The sequence below is a fragment of the Triturus cristatus genome, chromosome 1_2 (genome assembly GCF_964204655.1).
Source record: "Triturus cristatus chromosome 1_2, aTriCri1.1, whole genome shotgun sequence".
NCBI classification, from domain to species: domain Eukaryota; kingdom Metazoa; phylum Chordata; class Amphibia; order Caudata; family Salamandridae; genus Triturus; species Triturus cristatus.
Genome location: NC_140580.1, coordinates 707,842,551 through 707,861,881, shown reverse-complemented (window position 1 = coordinate 707,861,881; position 19,331 = coordinate 707,842,551). Strand labels below are relative to the sequence as shown.

General features: G+C 48.5%; 1 protein-coding gene across 1 annotated transcript in view; it reads right to left on the bottom strand.

The window, feature by feature from the left end:
* The window catches only part of ZBTB40 (zinc finger and BTB domain containing 40), a 345,823-nt gene that overhangs the window by 225,155 nt on the left and 101,337 nt on the right, over positions 1-19,331 (bottom strand). Inside the window, exon 6 of the mRNA XM_085608585.1 lies at positions 4,067-4,250. Coding sequence (XP_085464711.1) covers positions 4,067-4,250 — 184 coding nt within the window. The remainder of the gene's footprint in view (positions 1-4,066; positions 4,251-19,331) is intronic.

Sequence of the window (19,331 nt, the reverse complement as noted above, 5' to 3'; positions counted from 1 at the left end):
GTCGATTTTACGGGCCAGGGCCTCGTATTGCGTGGCGATGGTTTCCCTGATGCCATCAATGGCGCCCATGATGTCCTGCAGGGAAAGCTCCGGAGAGACGGTCGTGCCACCACCGACGGCATCCGGGGGGGGGGGCGGTCGCTCCAGGGGACCCTCTGCCCTGAGTGTAGCGGTCCATGTTGTTGGCCTGGACCGGTCCCCCGCGGAGGGAGGCCTTAGTCTTGCGCCCCTCGGGGCCCCCCTTGCCCCCCATGTGGTCACGGACACCGAAGGGGACCGCCGATCAAGAGTCGTAGGGGCACCAGCACCGCAGACCAGCGCCTCACCAGAGACCACAATATAGCGGTGCGGGGGGACCCAAGGCGATAGGCACACTGGTGGCAGGTGGAGACAAGGCCTCGCGCAGAGGCCAAGGAAACACCCCGCCACATCAAGTGCATTCGCAGGCCAGCCCCCTGAAGTCCGAAAGTGAAACCGAAAGTGATAGAGCGGCCACTGGCACCGCACTGCAGCCGCTGTTGTTCAATTACGACACGGCTCCACGGTTCACCTTCGCCCCGGGCACCTCCGTCGGGTGGGTCCCAAAAGTTCGAACAACGACAACTCAGGATTCCCAGGTCCGATTCGAGTTCTGAAAAGAGATACGTGCTCAGCCGGTCTTCATCTGCCAGATTCCATAAACCACATCAGGATATTCTCAGGATAAATTCCGAGGAGCAGCAAGGGTCCGGGGAGCCCTGTGCTCACGCGACCATCTTGGATGCGCGCTAGGCTCCTCCCCTATTTTTGTATTTTTGATGCTGTGTTGGATTTCGGTTTTTGCTGGCTTAGATGCTTTGGGCACTTTGCCACTGCTGATCAGTGTCAAAGTGTAGGTGCTCTCTATGTAAATTGTTATTACAATTGGTTCTCCCTGATTGGAATATTTGATTAAGTCCCTACTAAGTGCACTGATTGTGCCAGGGCCTGTAAATCAAATGCTACTAGTGGGCCTGCAGCACCGATTGTGCCACACACTTGTGTAACCCTGTAAGTGTATCTCAGACCTGCCACTGCAGTGTCAGTGCGCATTTTTGAACTGTCTTGTCAACCTGGCAAGTGCACCCACTTGCCAGGCCCTCACCGTCCCTTTTCTTACATGTAAGGGACCCCTATGGTAGGCCCAAGGTAACCCTTGGGCAGGGTGCAGTATATGTGAAAGGTAGGACATGTACTGGTGTGTGTGACATGTCCGGATAGTGAAATACTGCCAATTTCGTTTTTCACTATTGAAAGGCTATCTGTCCCATGGGAGTTAATTTGTAACATCTTACAAATATAACTTCCCATTGGGACAGGATCGAAGAATAAAGTTTAGGCTCTCTGCATTTAACAACACATCTTTTAGTAAAGAAGGTTTTTAAAATATGTGTTTGAAAATGCGGTGTGCCTGGCCCCTCCTGGATGACTCAGAGCTGAGCTGACTAGACCTTGGCTGCATTTAGAGTAGTGGGAGGTGTTTTCCTTTCGCCTGAATAGGGCCTGTTAGGGGGGAGTACTGCCCCTTTGCTGTGTGGGGTTGGCATGCAGTTGCTGTTTCTGCCAAGGAAAGAACAAAGACTGGAACTTTGCTATGAACCGGCTTGAAGAAGAATCTCCAAGGACCTGTGTGTGCTGGCCTCCTGTTCTGAAGTCTCAGGGACACAAAGACTTCACCCCCAGCTCCCCTGAACTCTATTGTTGAGAGTTCCTACCTGCCAGGAGGTGCCTATTCCAGTGTTGGGCCTCTGGAGGTTGTTCCTGCTGTTGGGAGCAGAACGCAACTTAAGAGAAGCAAGAAAAACCTGTCTACAACACAGGCAGCAATGCCGCTGTGATGCCGCGACCTGCACCGAGGCCAGGGGCACCGCTCGTGAAGTGAACAACGCACCGCCCAGCCTGCAAAGCAGCTCTGACGCCCTCTGATGCCTGCTGACACCTGCAGTTATCTGCATTTCCCGACACCAGCAATAGCAGCAACTAAGTCATCACCAGCGCCTACATCATGTTATCGTGGCCCCAATAACCAACGAGGGTGACTCCACAAACTCACTGACTTCGCATCACCTCACCAGAACCGGGACCTCACCGCCGACGCAACCGACTTCCCCGGTTCTGGATTTGACATGTCGCCTCCTCACGGACACGAAGTCTCGCCTCCCCCGTGGCAGCCAGGGAGCCAGCCTCGACCTCGGCACTGCCGCCTCACCTCCACGATGCCGTGCATCATCATAGACTTTGTTATCCAAAGGTAATGTTTGTTTGGGGGTCCGTGTGACTCTGTGCCTGACGCAGTGTACCTCGCGGTCGGCGCCGTACTTTATTGCTGTCACTATGTCATAATAGCCCCAGGTGGAGCCATTTGTTTTCTACAAGCTTTATTTCTGAAATAACTGTTTGAAGTGCCATTTTATTACATGTATGTCAGATTTTTCTTGTTTTGGTCTTGTTGAGTTTAGATAAAGATACCTTATTTTTCTAAACTGGTGGGGTGTCCATTTGTGATGTTATCACTGAATTACTGTGTGTTTTGAGTACAAATACTTTACACATTGCCTTTGGGATAAGCATGTCTGCTAGTGCCAAGATACCAAGGGGGTGAGCAGGGGTTATTTAAAGTGTGTATCCCCCATAACCGGACTAGAAGTAAGGGTCCCTATTTGGACAAAGGTACCTACTTCTGCCAACTAAAGACTCCCATTTCTAACACACAGTGAGCTGAACTCTTTCAAAGAACCTCCAGACTAAGCTATCAGAGGCCGAATCTGCTGCCACTTTAGATGGTGCAACCTTCTAGTGGCATTCAAACTGCAGTTAGTGGCAATATGTTTTCCTGCTCAATTATACAGCCCAGCCTAAAAGTTGTATAATGAATTTTTGCAGATTTGCATTGAATACTACTAGCCTCAACCATCCCTTTTTTGGTGCTTCAACATGCCCTTCAAGAGACAACCAGCCACCTCATGGAAATCAGACTGGTCCTACCAAACAAACAGAAGTCATGAATTTGCTGCTAGACTATGTCCTCAATACACTGGGCAAAGGCAACGTCTGCCTTCTTTGGCTTCGTGTGTGTGTCTGTGTGTTGTTGATTCAGTAAATAGGCAAAGTGAGCATGGATATCTATATTTTGATACCTCATTCCACTTGGAGTTATACAAAAATCTACAATTGTTTTAGGAAAGTTAGAGACTATGCATTGTAAGACGCCAAGGTGACACCCCCTGAGATTCATTCCATAAACAAAACAAAAAAATCAAATCAACAAACTTTATTTGGTTTTTCAATTAAAACCATAAAAGTCATCCAAACAATAATAAAACTCACATGTGTGCAAAATAGCAATACAGTACACCCATTATGATCTAATTACAGGATAGAGTAAATTAAATCCCACTATCAAGGTTAATCAAGCATGACCTGAGCGTGATGGCGGCCCTTAAAAAGCTAAGAATGTACAGTACATTGTCATTTGAAAGGAGTTGTAAAAAAATCTAATCAGCTTCTTAAAACAAGTCTTTTTAAGATTAGGAATAATAAAATACTTTCTAGGGGGTCTCAAAAACTGCAAAACATTACAAAGTGCAACATGTCCTGAAGAGACTGGTTGTCACAGCCACAGGGCATGATACACTGCCCTATATGAGCACCTCATGGTTGAGCCAACAGGTAATGGAAAAGATCAAGCCGAAATCTTGTCAGCAGAAAGCAATCATGATTACTTTTAATTCCTAAGAGGTATGGTTCAATAGTTGGTACGGTTTTTAAAATGATATACCTTCACACGCTAAGCTTACTCCGCTCAGATTTCTCTCTGCAACAACAGCGCCTTCTGGAAAAACACTCTTTTACCCAGGTAAAATCCCTCATACGAGTGCCTTCTGGTTTATCAAATAATCCACCCTTCCCAGACTACAAATGCCTTCTCTTACATTCTATGACAATTCAAGCACTCTGCTTTACGAGAACAGTCTCTTGAACTAATAAGTGATATTTTCTTGAAGACTGTGAGAATTTCAATAATGCTCACACATACACCAGTGTGTACCTGTGACTTTTCCTTGGGGCTGCAGAGCATCCAGAAGAAGACTTAGTTCAGGAAAGGCTTCTTTCACAGCCTGGAGAAGTTTTACAAAACTCTCAGCTCTCAGGACCTTTTCATCAGTCACTTTCTTCAGTAGGTTTTCCACTGCCTCCCTGTGGGATCTGCCTTCACAGCAGTCTAAAATTACCTGTTACAAACAAAAATAATTATGTGTCACAATCAGCGCTATAGGGATACTACTAGAAGCAAGTGTTTAAGTAAAAACATTGACTGTAGTTTAACAATAATAATTTAACTGCAAAACAATAAGGTGTTACTATTTAAAACAGAGGTGCGACATTAGAAAATTAGACACAGGAACAATGTAATAGTTAAAAAACATTTAGAAAATTAAACCAGTCCTCCAAATCAGACAAATGCATGCACACAATAATTAATATTGGCATGGAAGTGGCCCAGAATTTTTAAATAATTTAAATTTGCAGAAAGAGATCTTCTAAGAGTAGGAATCATTAAATTGCTGGGGGTAACGAAATGCCCAGCAACTATCTCAGGTGAGATTAAAAAAGTGCATAAGGTAGCTATGATTGTAGTCTTTAAAGTCTGGTTTGGAATGAGAAGCAGTCCAATGTTGAGATCCAGGAATACACAAATAGGTAATGAGCGTACACCAAAGAATGATGTATTTTGCTCAAGAAGACAATCTTAAGAGACTACTGCTCCACAACATTTTAAATATAATTTTCCATGATAATTTGAAACGGAGCAAACGTCACCGCATGGAAATGAGACCAACTGTAAATGCAGCCCAGACCAACAGCCCAAGTGTTAACGCAGTTCTGTCCTTCAACTGATTTTTTCAATAACAGAATGGAACACATACTATGGTATGAAGCAGAGAGACCGAAAATACTAAACCTGCATATTGAGTTATTTACAAACTTCCATCTTGCTCCTCCTATTCCTTCTCAAAAGGTGGGAACGCACCCTAGGATGTCACCTCTTGGGACATGGTAGCTTCATGAATGTTTCCCCTTTACTAAACTGTGGACCAGATGCAGGGAGCACTGTGCTTAATGAATCTGTGAGGGACAGCGACTTTAGGCTGCAATGCAGGTAGTGTAATTGAGACGAGACTCTGGGAAGTCACAGATGTCACATAACTGCCTACGAATCTACAGCTGAAGAGTATGAATAACCCAGAACTCTGCTATTTAATATACAATTATAAAGACGTTAGCTTCTGTTGGATACCTTTTTCCTTATTTGGGGCATCATAAAAATAACAAGTATATGTGAAAACAGAAAAGTCTAGGTGCAAAGTACAAACAACAGTTTGGTATTTCTTATATCACATTTACTGGGTGTCCAATGTACTAAGATGTTGCAAAAAGTGATTGCAAATTGTGCGCTGATGTTCCTCAATGTTTCTCTCATTTTTACGGCTTACCCTATGTACTAATGGGCTGTGTCACAAAATCTCCACTTGCAGAGGGTTGCAGAACAACCTGCTTAATATTTACTAATTAGGAATTCCACTATTTGGCTACAACCATAGAGACTGGTGGCCTGCAAACAAAATAGATTCTTCATTGGAAGTAGAAGGTAGTAGGCCACTAACTGAGAACAAAAGATGTGATTTAAAGGATCCCCCAAGGGGATACTTTCCCTTTTGCTAATCTGCTACCAACTCCTTTGAAGTGCTGGTAACCGTGCATGGTATACATGGCTTGTGGCCACAACCACTGATAAATAACAATGCTACTCACAATTAGAAAGGAACAACACTTTCACTCCCCAATTGCAATTTGGAACAAATTACAAAATCCATTTAACAAGTTAAAAAGGCTTTTTCAAAACGGAAAATTGATTTAGTAAACAGAAAAGGCCCGTGTTTGCGATTACAAAATGGCTTTGTACAACATGCCCATGGTGTTTTAGCATTAAAGGTTCATTGTGATGATTTTACATTGAACTCAAAAGCCACGAGGTCTGTGACGGATGCTACGTCTTCAGCTAGCAGATAAAATCGCAATCATGTTTAGGTAGATGTCATATATGTGGAACAGTGGATTCATAAGAGTCTGTGGTAGTTTGTTATAGAAGAGAAAGTAGAGGATTTTGGTTTACAAAAGAGAGGTTGTTGGGGATAAAACTGATGGAAAAATAAACCAGGGATGAGGGGGGCGTGGCTTGGAGAGCTAGTATGGCGGCTGCGTTTTAGGCCTGCTCCGCCAGCCCGACGATTATCCGACTCATATCCTGGCATCCCGGACCTTCTGGTGGCACCGTAAGGTGTGGCGGAGGTGCAGTGCCCGGTTCGTCCCCCTCCTCCGTGAAGATTGAGTGCTGGGGGCCGAAGCAGCGCCGCAGTCCGGCAGCAACACGGGAGAGGCCTGGTGGTGCGCCGGAGGCCTCGGGGGTTGCGTGCCGTGTCCCCGCGGCGGGAGAGGAGCGGCTGAGGGAGTTTGGCTGTGCCAGAGAACGTACCCGGCGGCGGTGAGCGGCCGGCCCTGTGGAAGGAGGCTTGTCCTCCGTTCGTGTAGTGGAGACCAGCGAGGAGGAGGTGGAGGGATCCGGCAGCCGGATCAGACCACGGCGGTAAGGTGGAGTGTGCAAGGCGGGAGAGGCTGCTGATTCTGGGCCAGCGCAGCACCGAAGGCACACGAGGGCGGAGGCGGCCGGCGACAGGGGCAGTGGGCCTCTGCGTGGGGTATCGGCGGCTGGATCGGGCCGCGGGAGAGGACCTGCGTGGGGGTCTGCCTGTGTGGTGGTGGCACACCCTTTATTCTGCTGCAAGGCGGGTCACACTGGGCGACAGGAGAGACGCTTTGTCCGCATTGGGGTGTCGTGCCCCACTGAATTGCGCTCGCAGACAGACGCAGGAGCCTGGTGTTGCCGGGGTGGAAGCCTGAGAGTGGCCCCGAGCCTCACGACGATACTCTCCGGAGGGTACTCAGTAGTGGGACTTGGTGGCACGTCTGAGTTGAGGTTCGGATGTGGGGGATTGGGTCGCTGGCTGGCGCCCCGTGGCCCCCATTGATGCCTGCTTAAGGAGTTCCGCGGGTGTGAGTTGCGGACGCGCAAGACGGACTATTGGGGACGACGCGGACTGCATACCATCCTAGCCGGCATGAGAGGGTGCAAGTCGCCCGGCACCGGGGCGCGGTCGGTGGTCGGATTGGGCCGTGGGACCAGTCTGTGCTGGGACTGTGTACTGTTCGAGCGGGGGGGGGCTGGCCCTGGGTGCACGCTGCGCCGGCATGACCAGAGACAAGGGTGGCGGTGGCGCGGCCAAGCAGGGGCCCATCGACAAGTTTACAGGTCCGGGGGCGGGGGCCACCGGAGGTCAACCGGGAGCGGTACCGGACAATGCGGCCCTGATGAACGCAATCACCCAGTCCAGGGACATGTTGGATGCCAAGATAGGGGCAGTTGGTGCGGATGTTACCTTGCTGTGGCAGGATTTACGAAATGCGGTGTGTCTGATCATGGAGGCCGAGACGCGTATCTCTGGGGTGGAGGACGACGTTGCAGAGTTGAAACGCAAGGTGGTGGCGATGGAGACTGTCCAAAGGGGCCTCATGCACCGAGCAGAGGATGCGGAAGGACGGGCCCGACGTAACAACCTCAGATTCGTTGGCTTTCCGGAGGGCTGCGAGAAGGGAAACATGGAGCGCTTTCTCACCACTTGGCTAGAGGGCTGGCTTCCCCCTGACGTGATGTCCAGGTGCTTTGTGGTGGAGCGGGCGCATCGGGCTCTCCTGCAGACCAAATTCTTGAATTATTTGGACAGAGATGCCATCCTGAAGCAGGTCAGGGCCAAAGAACCCCTCCTGTTCAATATTTCATGCATCCTGATCTTCCCAGACTATACGGGGCAGGTCCAGCAGCAGCGTCAGTCTTTTATGGCCGCCAAGGCCCGGCTGAGAGAGCTTAAACTCCCATACGCGTTGCTCTTTCCGGCCCGACTCCGAGTGGTCTTTCGGTCCCGCACGCACTTTTGATACCCCGGAGGAGGTCTTCAGATGGACGGACGAGACGGTGCGGGTGCAGTCCCATACGCCGCCGTGCAGAGAATCAGATTCGTCTTCGGGGGGGGGGGGCGGCGCGGGGGGGGCCCCCGTGGCCGGAGGCAGAAAGGGGACAGGCGATCAAGGTCCAGGCGGCGCTCGAAGTCCGGAGGAGCTGTCGGTGGCGGGGGCTCGGCCCCTGGGGGACAGTCATTGGATTCCTAATGGAGAACACGGCTGCTGCGTAGTGACATTTCGATTGTTGGTTTCCAGGATGTCTTGAACTGGGCTTAATCTACCGTCAGATGTGAACTGGCGGGAGTTCTGTCTGGAGGTTATGGGCTGGGACTTGGGGATCCATTGGTCGGGGAAGCCTGCACCCCCCGTTGGGGGTGGGGGTCAGCCCCGCCCGACAGATACTTCAAAGGTTTTTTTTTTTGGTATGGGGTGGGGGGTTTGTTGGGGAAGGGTTGTTGTTGTTGGGGTCAGGTCACACGTCCACCACAGGTCCACTGCAAGCTGTATGCACGCCCCCGAGGCTTCATGGGAACGAAGGACAGTGATGCAATTCCTCATGGCTGACGTGTCTGGTGGGGGGATGATGATGCAGGGAGGTCTCTGTATCCTGAGCTGGAATGTGCGAGGGGTCTTGGATAAGGTAAAGCGGGGGGCCATACTCTACCATGCGAAGCGGGTGAAGGCAGATATTCTACTGCTGCAGGAGACTCATCTCCAGGGCACAAAGGCCCTCTGTTTGCAGCGGTATGGGTACCAACAGGTATTCCACGCAGGCTTTGTGAGAGGGTCTCGTGGGGTGGCTATCCTGATACATCGCAGGGTCCCATACACGCACGAACATCAGTGGGTTGATGGGCAGGGTCGTTACTTATTTCTCCGGGGTAGGGTAGGTGGGGAATCTATGATCCTAGGTAGCGTGTATGCCCCTCCCCCGTTGCAGTGGAATCTCATCGAGCGGCTACAATCGTTGTGGGCCGATATGCCGGATGTAATGTCGGTGGTGGGTGGGGACTGGAACAATGTCATGAGCACCAGGGTGGACAGGTCAGGGGGAGTGAAGGGTCGTGGGAGAGAGTTCCCTACCAAATTACATTCTCTTGTGACAGGCCTGGACTGGGTGGACACCTGGCGGCGGGCTCATGGCGCGGTTCGGGAATATACGTATGTGTCGGCAGTTCACCACTCCTTCTCTAGATTGGATTACATCTTTGTTCCCCGGGGCATGGCTGGGAGGGTGGTGGAGGTGGCGATTCTGCCACAGGGGCTCTCAGATCACTCCCCAGTGCTCGTACGTTTGGAGGTAGGCAGGGGACGGCAGCCGTTTCGTTGGCATCTGGCAGTGTGGAATCTTCAGAAGGCGGAATATGCAGTGCACATGGGAGAGGCCATCGCACAGTATTTGCTGGCAAACGTGGGCTTCGTATAGAGTGCAGCTTTTCTGTGGGAGGCGATGAAGCCCACGCTGAGAGGGGTGGATATCTCGTGGTGTGCAGCAGCTCGCAGGCAGCATAAGGAAACGCTGATCCGGGCTGAGGCGAACATAGAAATTCTCGAGCGACAAAACCGAGAGTCGGGGGATGCCCTGGAGGTGCGTAGGCTTTTGTGGGCGCAACAGGAGTGCGCAGCCTTACAGATGGATGAGGCACGGCAGGTGTGGCTGGCGACGCGCAGTAGAGTGTACCAATGGGGGAATAAATCCAGTAAGATGTTACATCGCTTGTGTCAGGGCACTTTTTACGCGCAACCCTTACCGGGCATACTAGACTCAGAGGGTAACCCGGTTACTGACCCTGCGTTAATTGCTGAAAGTTTTGCCACATACTTTGCGGATCTTTATGCTCCCAGGGAATGCCTGTCGGCGGATATGGTGGAGAAGTTTATTGTGGATCTGCTCCCCAGAGCGCTATCAGATGAGCTGCGGGACGGGTTGGAGGCCCGGTTGACAGTGGAGGAATTGGGGGCGGCCCTGGGGGAGCTTAACCCTGGGAAGGCTCCCGGCCCTAACAGGTTCCTGAGTGAATTTTTCCGTCGGTACCAGGCACAGTTGGCCCAACACTACCGCGCGGTGGTGGAGGAGGCTCGGGATAGCGGTCGCCTCCCTCCTGATTGGAGGCATGCAGAGGTGGTGGTATTCCACAAGCCTGGCCGTCCCCCGCAGCACCACGCCTCATACCGTCCCATTTCTCTCTTGAATGTGGAGGCTAAAGTTCTGACGAAGGCCTTGGCCAATCGACTACTGCCTCATATCACATCACTCGTGCACCCGGATCAGGCGGGATTCATGCCTCAGCGGGCCACCCTGCATAATATTAGAAGGGCGCAGGTGGCGATTGCGGCAATCCAGAGGCTGGGGGAGCCGGCGGCAATACTATTGGCAGACATGGACAGGGCGTTTGATTCCCTGAGCTGGGTCTATCTATTTGCTCTGCTTCCTAGACTAAATTTGGGGCCACGCTTTCTTTCCTATGTGTAACTTCTGCACATGGGGATGACGGTGCGGGTGGCGGGGCCACCTCCTCTACCTTTGCTATACAGAGGGGAACACGGCACAGGTGCCCTCTTTCGCCCTATTTATTTGCTCTCGCCATGGAGCCTCTGGCTGCCTGGGTGAGGGTAGATGCCCAGGTGAGGGGATTTGAGTGGGCCACGGGTCTCTCGGATAGAATAGCGTTATACGCAGAGGCCGTTCTCTTTTTTCTGACGGCAATTGACAGGACGGGGCCACAGCTTCTGCAGATAATGCGTATCTTTGGAGAATCGTCGGGTCTATATATGAATCCCCGCAAATCCACGCTGTGGGTGTTGGGAGGTCGGTCGAAGGTGGGCTCGTGGGCGACCGAGGTCCAGTCGGCGGCAGGCGGCTTGAAATACTTGGGGGTGGTGCTCTCGGATGTACCGGCTATGGCCTGGGAGCGTAATGTGACGCCGGTATGGGATCGTGTTCGGGCGGACATTCAGATCTGGTCTTGTATGCCACTGACGCGGTTTGGTCGATCAGCCATCTTTAAGATGGTCGCGCTCCCCCGACTCCTGTACCAGTTACAGAACCATCCCTATCCGATCCCGCCCAAATGGTTCCGGGTGGTGAATTTTGTAAAGGGGCAGTTTCTGTGGGGAGGGGGGATGGTGCGAGTGGCCATACGTACGTGCTTCCTATCTACTTATAGCGGGGTCTGGCGTCTCCAGATTTGCTCTCGTATTATCAGGCCTCGCACCTGTTGATCCTCAACGAGTGGTGGTATGGGGAAAGGGGGGACCCGGCGTACGCCCTGGAACGCTATCTCATGGGGAATCACATGCTGCACACAATATTATACTCGGTGAGGCTGCGGAGTCAGCTGCCACCAGTCACTCGAGTGGTGTTCACGGTTTGGAGGCAGGTGCTGCGGCGCATGGGATGGTGGAGTGTCCTGAACCAGGAAACTCCTCTGTGGGATAATGGGCGGTTGCCCCAGATGGCGGCCCTTCGGGGGTTTCGGGGGTGGGACGCCATAGGCATCTCCACCCTGGGCGATGTCCTGAGGGGCATGACCCTGAAATCTTTTAGGGATCTTCAGGAGGAGTTCCATATGCCACAGGTGCAATTCTATCGTTACCTACAGCTGCATCATGCGTTGTCTCCTAGCCTGCAGGGCTTGGAGTCCATACCCGACTTCAGTCCGGTTGAGGCGAAAGTTTTTATGGGGGACCTGCATGACAAAAAGATTTTGTGCATCTATAGGTCCCGGTTTATACACTGCTCACCTACATTACGGAAACTACGGGGGGACTGGGAGGCGGATGTTGATGGACTGGAGGAGGAGGATTGGACGGAGGCCCTGGCGTCACCGCGGGGGGGCGGCCATAGCCATCCGTTTACGCCTTGTCTAGTTCAAATACCTACACAGAGTGTACTACACTAGGACACAGTTGTGGCGGGCAGGAATGATTGCCTCTCCGGAAAGGGTGTGGAGGAGCCTACGCAGTTGAATTAAGACCGGAGGTTGGCCTATCGGGAGGAGTGGGCAGGAGCAAGGGGGGTGGTGGGCCTGGGGTGAGACCCGCGGAGTGCTCCTTTGGTGCTGCAGTGGGAGGGAAATGGACTAGTGCAACCTTTGGGGGGGGGGGGGGGAGTGGGGGGGGGGGAGTGGTGGGGGGGGGGGCAATGTTGTTTAACGTCACTGTGTTGTGCTGGGTTTTTTATGGGGGAGGGGGGAAAAGTTGGTTGCTGTAAGGTATGTCTTCTGTTTGATTTGGCGGGGATCTCTTGAGGGCAGAGCTCTGCGACCTATATGCAAATTGACCAATAAAATCTGTTTTTAAAAAATAAAAAAAAAACAGGGATGAGCAAGTTAAAATGCTTTAGGGGATGAAGTCAAACATCAAGCCATAGTAAAAATGGCTAACACGGCATAACTTTACATGCCAAAGTCAAAACATCTAATTGTGTGGTCAATAAAATCGTAGCTTTTCAGAGACAGCCTGCATAAACATCTCACTCTAAAGTGTTCCAGTGTGATCTAGTTCATTTAGTTGAAAAACATAAAAGGTATGTTCTAACAAATTGGTTTCAGAAGTCCCACAGAAAAAGAGGAGCTTTGAAGTTGAAGAACCTGATTTCTCCACGTTAGTGAATTTCTACCTAGAATAATACTCAGGTTCTCTGTGGTTTTATCGTTTTAACTTCTCATGGTGGAATAGATTAAACTTTAATAAGTTAGTGAAACACAGAGTAAATGGTTGCTTCTTTTATCACACCAAGGCCATCGCTTAGAGTTAGGATAGCTAGTCAATTTGAAAAAAAGTCTCTCATGTACTTGCTTGCAAGTGGAGAAGTCCTTTATTCAACAACCCCTCTACAAGTTGTAGAGCATTTAAAGGACAGTGATGGTTCAGCAGGGAACATTTCTAGAGCCCAACTGAGGCGTTTTCACAACAGACTGTCTTGGAAGGGGAGAAGGGAACAGAAGTGGTCCCCAATGAGGCATGCAAGACACAAATGAAACATTTCAGTGGAAATTTGTGCTATGACTATGGAAAAATTTGTTCTAAGGAAAAAACACGAACAGGTTCTCTAAGGCTCAAAATTCCAGCACTGAACCCCCTACTCATTTACATATGAAGATTTGCCAACTCCTGGCACAACCATGCCGAAAGCCTGCTTTCCCAGTAGTGTGTACAAGGGTACTTAGAACCTTACATGAGCCTGTGGCAAACCATGCTTTGAATATATAAACAAAAATCATGTAAGGGTTGAACAAATGTCACAGAAAAAAAATACAGAACACTGAAAATAACCCATCTGCCACAACTAGGGTCCTATTTGTTTTTTAATTAAACATATTGTATGTGTTTTCTTGTTTTATATTACAAGTAACTTCCCACAGAAAGAAAAATACAAATCACATTTGCTTTCATATACAAATTTTTGGCTTTTGGTTATGTCACAAGCGTGCGCACATCAAGGACATTCTTCGTACCTTGTTTTGTGATAACAGACAGGTTGATTCAGAGCCAATTGTAAACTAATTCCCTTTCAGTAACACTTTTAGACTTCTTCCTCCCGATGATTAGAGGGTTCATCAATAGTATCAATAGTCCCACTACAACCTCACCTTATTCCCCTTCCATCTGTCTTCCCATGTTATTCCAAACATTTTTTTTAAATAAAGGAGTAGTGTGAGTTGCTCATAAGGTCTTCAACAGATTTCTTAGAAAATACATCTAGTGCTTCCCCCCATTCTTTTAATCTGACAGTTTTAGTTGTTCTTGTTGCTATAATGTGCTGGACTGCTATGTCCACTGTTGATTATCAAGCCACGTCACATTTCCAGACTTTGTTCGATAGGCCTTGGATGACTTCCAGTTCATTGCTAGTCTGCGTTTGGCTAAAATCAATGCTAGGTCGATTAAGCAACTTTTATACTCCCCTTTTTTTGTGGGAATGCTCCTAACAAGCAGACTCCGAATGATGCCGTCACTGGGGTGACTGATCTGTGCAATTATCTCAGACCACCAAGTATCTGCAAAGGGAGAGTGGCTTCCAGGACAATTTCTAAATCCTGTAATGAATATCCTGCAAAATCTAACAGGTTTGAGGTATGCCCTGTGTAAGAAAAGGAGCTTAAATATAATATTTCTTAACACATCAGCCATATAAGCCACTGTCCTCATCCCTAAGCTCTAGATCAGTGGCTATTTCCCAGACCATCTTACTCCGGTCAGTGGTTGATCCAATTGTACAACTACGACGTCAATTTATGTCCCGCCCCCCTGCTATTAATATCACTAGAGTTCTGTCTGTTGGTGGTTCTATGCCTTATAGCCTTCAATGCATGCATCCCAGATGTCAGTAAATGACCTAGTGGTATCCCATATTTCTCTTGATTTTCATAAAACAATGGAGCGTGCCATTCAAATGAATGTCCCTACATTCTCAAACATCATGCGCTTCCATTTATTTCCTGCAAATTCCAATTAGGTATTGGTTCAGCGTTATAAGCAGAGGGGAATTTCTGGGGTAAAGGCGAGTTTGGTTCCCTTCAGTTTAACAGATCTGTCCCAACAGTGTGTTGCTATAGTCACTAATTTAGGAAGATGCATGCACTTAGTCCCAGCTGAGAACAAGTGCTCCAGAATTTATGTGGCACTTTTGCCGTTTTTAGATATTCTGCTTCAAGGTGCTCCAGAACGGAGAGTCCACTTCACAACAAACTGAAGCTGTGCCATATAGTAGCATTTGTAATTCGGAGCTTCCAGGTCCTCTTTCTGTTGCAGATGTCTTCGTTTTTCTACTGTACCCTGTGTACACCCCTTCCCCCTTCCCCCTTTCCTAGCACATACTGGCATCAGTAGGAGCAAGCCCACGTCTATAAAAAGGGAAACGGGTAAGATCAATGGTAAGCTATTTAATATGTATAGTAGTCTGAGCAATGTCATCCTGAACAGTGCAGCCCTGACCATCAAAGGGAGAGTCTTCCAAAACTGTGCAGTGCTTCTCATTGCTCATATATCACCTTCAATTAAATAATTGTCTATGTGGTAAATCTGCACTCCTAGTTATTGGAAGGTATGGGTGCAGGCAATAGGGCATATGAATTCACTCACTTCTGCTTGTCTGGGCTTGTCCTATGAAGAGGGAACAGGCATGACTTCCTAGGTTCACTCTCATTCCCAATACTTCACCAAAGGAGTCTAGTAGTTGCCTTAGAATCCCCTAGTTGTTTTCCTTGGTATCTTGCGGGACAAGAGGATGTCATAATGAGATATATTAAGCTCAGTTCCAATATGTTCATAGGATTTAATTTACCATTTTGCATTCAGTGCTGCACTAGTTGCTAAATCACTATGAAAAATAGTATGGGTGACAGGGGGCACACTAGCCTGATTCAGATTACTATTACCCATTCTTCTGCGTACACCTAGCCTGTTTAGTATTGTGACTTTTTAGAACCACAACCCTATTCTTAAAAAATAATATTTTTCCCACCCACCAAGCTTTAATGGACATGAGGCTGGAGATTTTTAACGTAAAGCATCGTGTAGCAACGCACTGGTGATTACAGACAGTACATTTTCCATTGAAATAGGCACTAAATTTGCAGACATACAGTTTTACTGATAAAACTATATTGCACACAAAGTATGTGTGGAAATCAGGGTTCAGTGAAAAAATTCATTATTTGTGCATCACCAAGTAAAGTGTCTTGATTAAAATCTCTGTTTCCATCACACTTCAGAATCACCCAAAAAATGTACTTTGTTATTTGCTTTCCTTACTGCTAAATGTGTACAGTTCATTGAGAGGTGTTTACATTTTGTAGTGCGTTACAAAAAAAATATATCCTGCAGCCTTTCCTTTCAGACTCTCTGTACCACAGCAAGAATGTCAAATAATTCAATTTACTTTTCTTTCCCTAACTTCTATGGGAGAGTAGTTTGTAAACACTAATCCCCAGTTTAAAAAAAACATAAGAAGCCATTTGTCAGAAGACATAGCCTGATGTTTGTCCTCTGTCTTTGAAACGCAGCAAATATGGCAAGATAAATGCAGAATTTAAAGGCATCTTTATTTATTGCTTGGACTTTCGTGACCCACCAAAAATCATCCCACGACCCACCAGTGGGTCGCAACCCATAGTTTGGGAAACACTGGTATTACTTAATCTTAACCAACTCATCGCTGTTGTCCTGAACCCCCTTTATTCACGTTGAGACTATTAGACATAGCATACACTGTTTGTATCAAGACATACTGTGGCTTACCAAGAACGTACAGGGAACCTGGACTGGAGCCCAGCCCTTGCTTACCACAGGTTGGCTTTTCTGTCACTCATTTGTGTGCTTCCTATTTATGACCCAATTTGTGTTTGTCTCTAGCATCGAGCATTGCCTTTTAACCACCTCTTTGTATGGCTGGCATCTCTGCTTCCACTGTTAGCAGTCTAAGAACTACTTTTCTCTTTTGAGTTAAGAACAGGTGAAAGTGCATGTGTTTGTATGGTGTATCCCTTAGGTAATTCCCTTGCCAGTGTTGCTCTCTTTCTCCTGTGTGCTTCTCTCGGTTTCCTTCTTGTTGCACGCACCTGTGTGTTTTGCCCCATTACTTCACCACTCCCTCCATGTTGATTACCTGTGACTACCCCTGCCGAATTTCAAATTCTAAGAGCTATGCTATTAATGCATGTTCCACCTTTATACTGTATCAGTTTACTTGTGAATCTGTGCACATCTAAAATATTGATCTCATTGCCTCTAGTCAAGCAAAAACCGCTAATATCTTTTGTGGGCATAGAGACGTCCATAATCTCTCTCTGTAAATAAGTAAAAAACACATTTATACACAGAGTGCAGAGGCAAAGGCACATCTGTCTAGCGGGTGTACCTGCAAAATGGATTCTAACTGTGCCTGCAAGCCTTTCCCCATCCAGGATCTGTGTGGAACGCTTCCATTCTTCCACACAGATACAGCAGCAAAACTGTCAACTAGACTGTCAAGGGCCCACCATTGTCAGCAGTGTTCAAAGCACCATCTACCGGAGCTCATTATGGTGTCCAATCTGCCATGCCGATGACCTTCCTATGCTTGTGTGTAGCTCCAGGGAACCCAGAGCTCATGTCCTACCGCCTGTCACATGGGCGTGTCTCCATCACTCCGTACTAGCCCAAATTATGTAAGCGAAGAGTGGTCCTTACCCTACATGCCCAAACCTCTTCTTTGTTTCCAGCCCACCTACATGAGGAATGAAGAACACTATACATTGGAAGAAGACCCTATTTACAAGGATTACGGCCCTTTTAATTCCTCGCTGTTTCTAGACACACTGGAAGCTGACGTAGATACGAGCCACACCCCTAGAGGTCGTTCAAATCCGGAACAGGGAGAAAGCGAAGCGCGCGAGATCGAGGAGAGAGCGGAGTCAATGCCAGAAGAGAAAACTGAAGACTGCCAAAGTGAAGCGCGGCCAGTCCAAGCTGAAAGAAAGCAAGCGGGAACACATGCTGGAGAAGACCCGGCGCACCTTCTGCACAACACAGAGCCCGGAACAGAGACAGCTACAAGGACGCCAGGCGGCCAACGATTTCGCCTACCACCCAGCCACGTTCCTGGGGGAACGTGGCTTTCACAGGTGCGTGCTCGATTCTTGGGAGGTGGGAGGCGGGTACAGAGGCGGATACAGTGCTTCCAGGGGGAACACAAGAGTGACTAAACCCGTACAAGACACGCATTGGGTTTTTGGCATGCTCTACCTCTTCTGTTTTCTCTCAATCTGTCCGCCTTTTATATTTAACGGTGTCAATCCTACACTTCCTTCCCTGCTACAGTCAGGTATCTGAACCAGAGGCTGACCTGTGCCATTCTTTCTTTGTTTTTTCACCTGGATGGAGAAAAACGCCTGAAGGAGCTGATCCACAGGAAGAGAAGAAAAGAAGAGGGACATTTCGGTTACATATTTTCTATTTGGTTGGTTAATAAAAGCCAAAAGGAAAGCACCTTTCAAGACTCGGTTTCTTACTTGGAGCATGCGGGCAAAGCTCCATTGGTAGTCCAAAATGGAGCAAACACAAGGAGATAATGGACGGAGTACAGAAACTTTTCAGGCACTCACCCCAGTCACAGATCTAGGTTGAATCCATCATCGTTCTTTAGCTCACTTCGCCACCCCAGTTCAGAGAAATGGAGGCCTTAATAAATCATCTGGTTGACGGACCAAAGAGACTGGAGTGGGCCATAGAGGCAGATGACCTTGGCCCAAGCTGATCGAGAAATATTTAAGGACACTATCAAGTCACAAGTAGTTGCGATACAAAAGATCGCTGAGGACCAAACACAGTTAAATTCCAGCATCCAGGAAACTCAACCCGGTGACTGTGCATCCCAACATAGCCCTGCAAAAATATGTAGCAGGCGTGGACCCCAGCGCCTTTCTTCTGAATTTTGAGAGGGCAACCAAAGCATCAGGATGGCCTGTGGGGAAAGGGACATTCTTTCCAGCTCCACTCCTGACAGGTGAGGAGCAAGCAACACATCAGGTCACCAACGCCGGAGGAAACTCTCCATTTGAAGAGATAAAAACCATCATACTCGATCATCTCGGAATGGATGCCGAATCCTATAGAGTTAAGCTTTGGAAAGAGAAAGGGGCCCCTGGAGATAAGCCTAAGACGCTGTTCTTTAAACTGAAAATGGCGGCAGACAAATGGCTGAGACCAACGTAGAGATCTAAAGAAGAAATCATGAACTTGATTTATTTAGAACAGTACTAGAAACCCTTCCATTCCCTGCCCAGAGGTGGTTGAGACAACACTCCCACCTCACGGTAGAACAGGTGGTCGAGATGGCCACTTCCTTTGCACGTGCCCAGCCTCATACCTTTACCTGGGAAACCAAAAAGATAGTGCGTAACAATCAAGGACAAAAGAAGGCCATACGACCTCTTAATGATCCCCCAAAAGCTCGCAACTAGAAACCTGATAACCCTCCTTACCGGGGACCAAGATGTTTTGAATGCAGTGAATGGGGCCACATAGCCCGAACATATCCTCATGAGAAAACGAGTGAGGAACTCATGAACATCAGCTGTGTTCCCAAGTCTCTTCTCTACACCGAGAAACTAGCCACCTGCTTTTAAGCGAGTGTACAGGTCAATGAAACCCAGGTCACCGCCCTATTCGATTTGTGTTGTCGCCAATCGGTTATCCAGAAAGATCTGGTTTGTTCTACACAAATACTCCCCGTAAATTGGGTACACATCAGA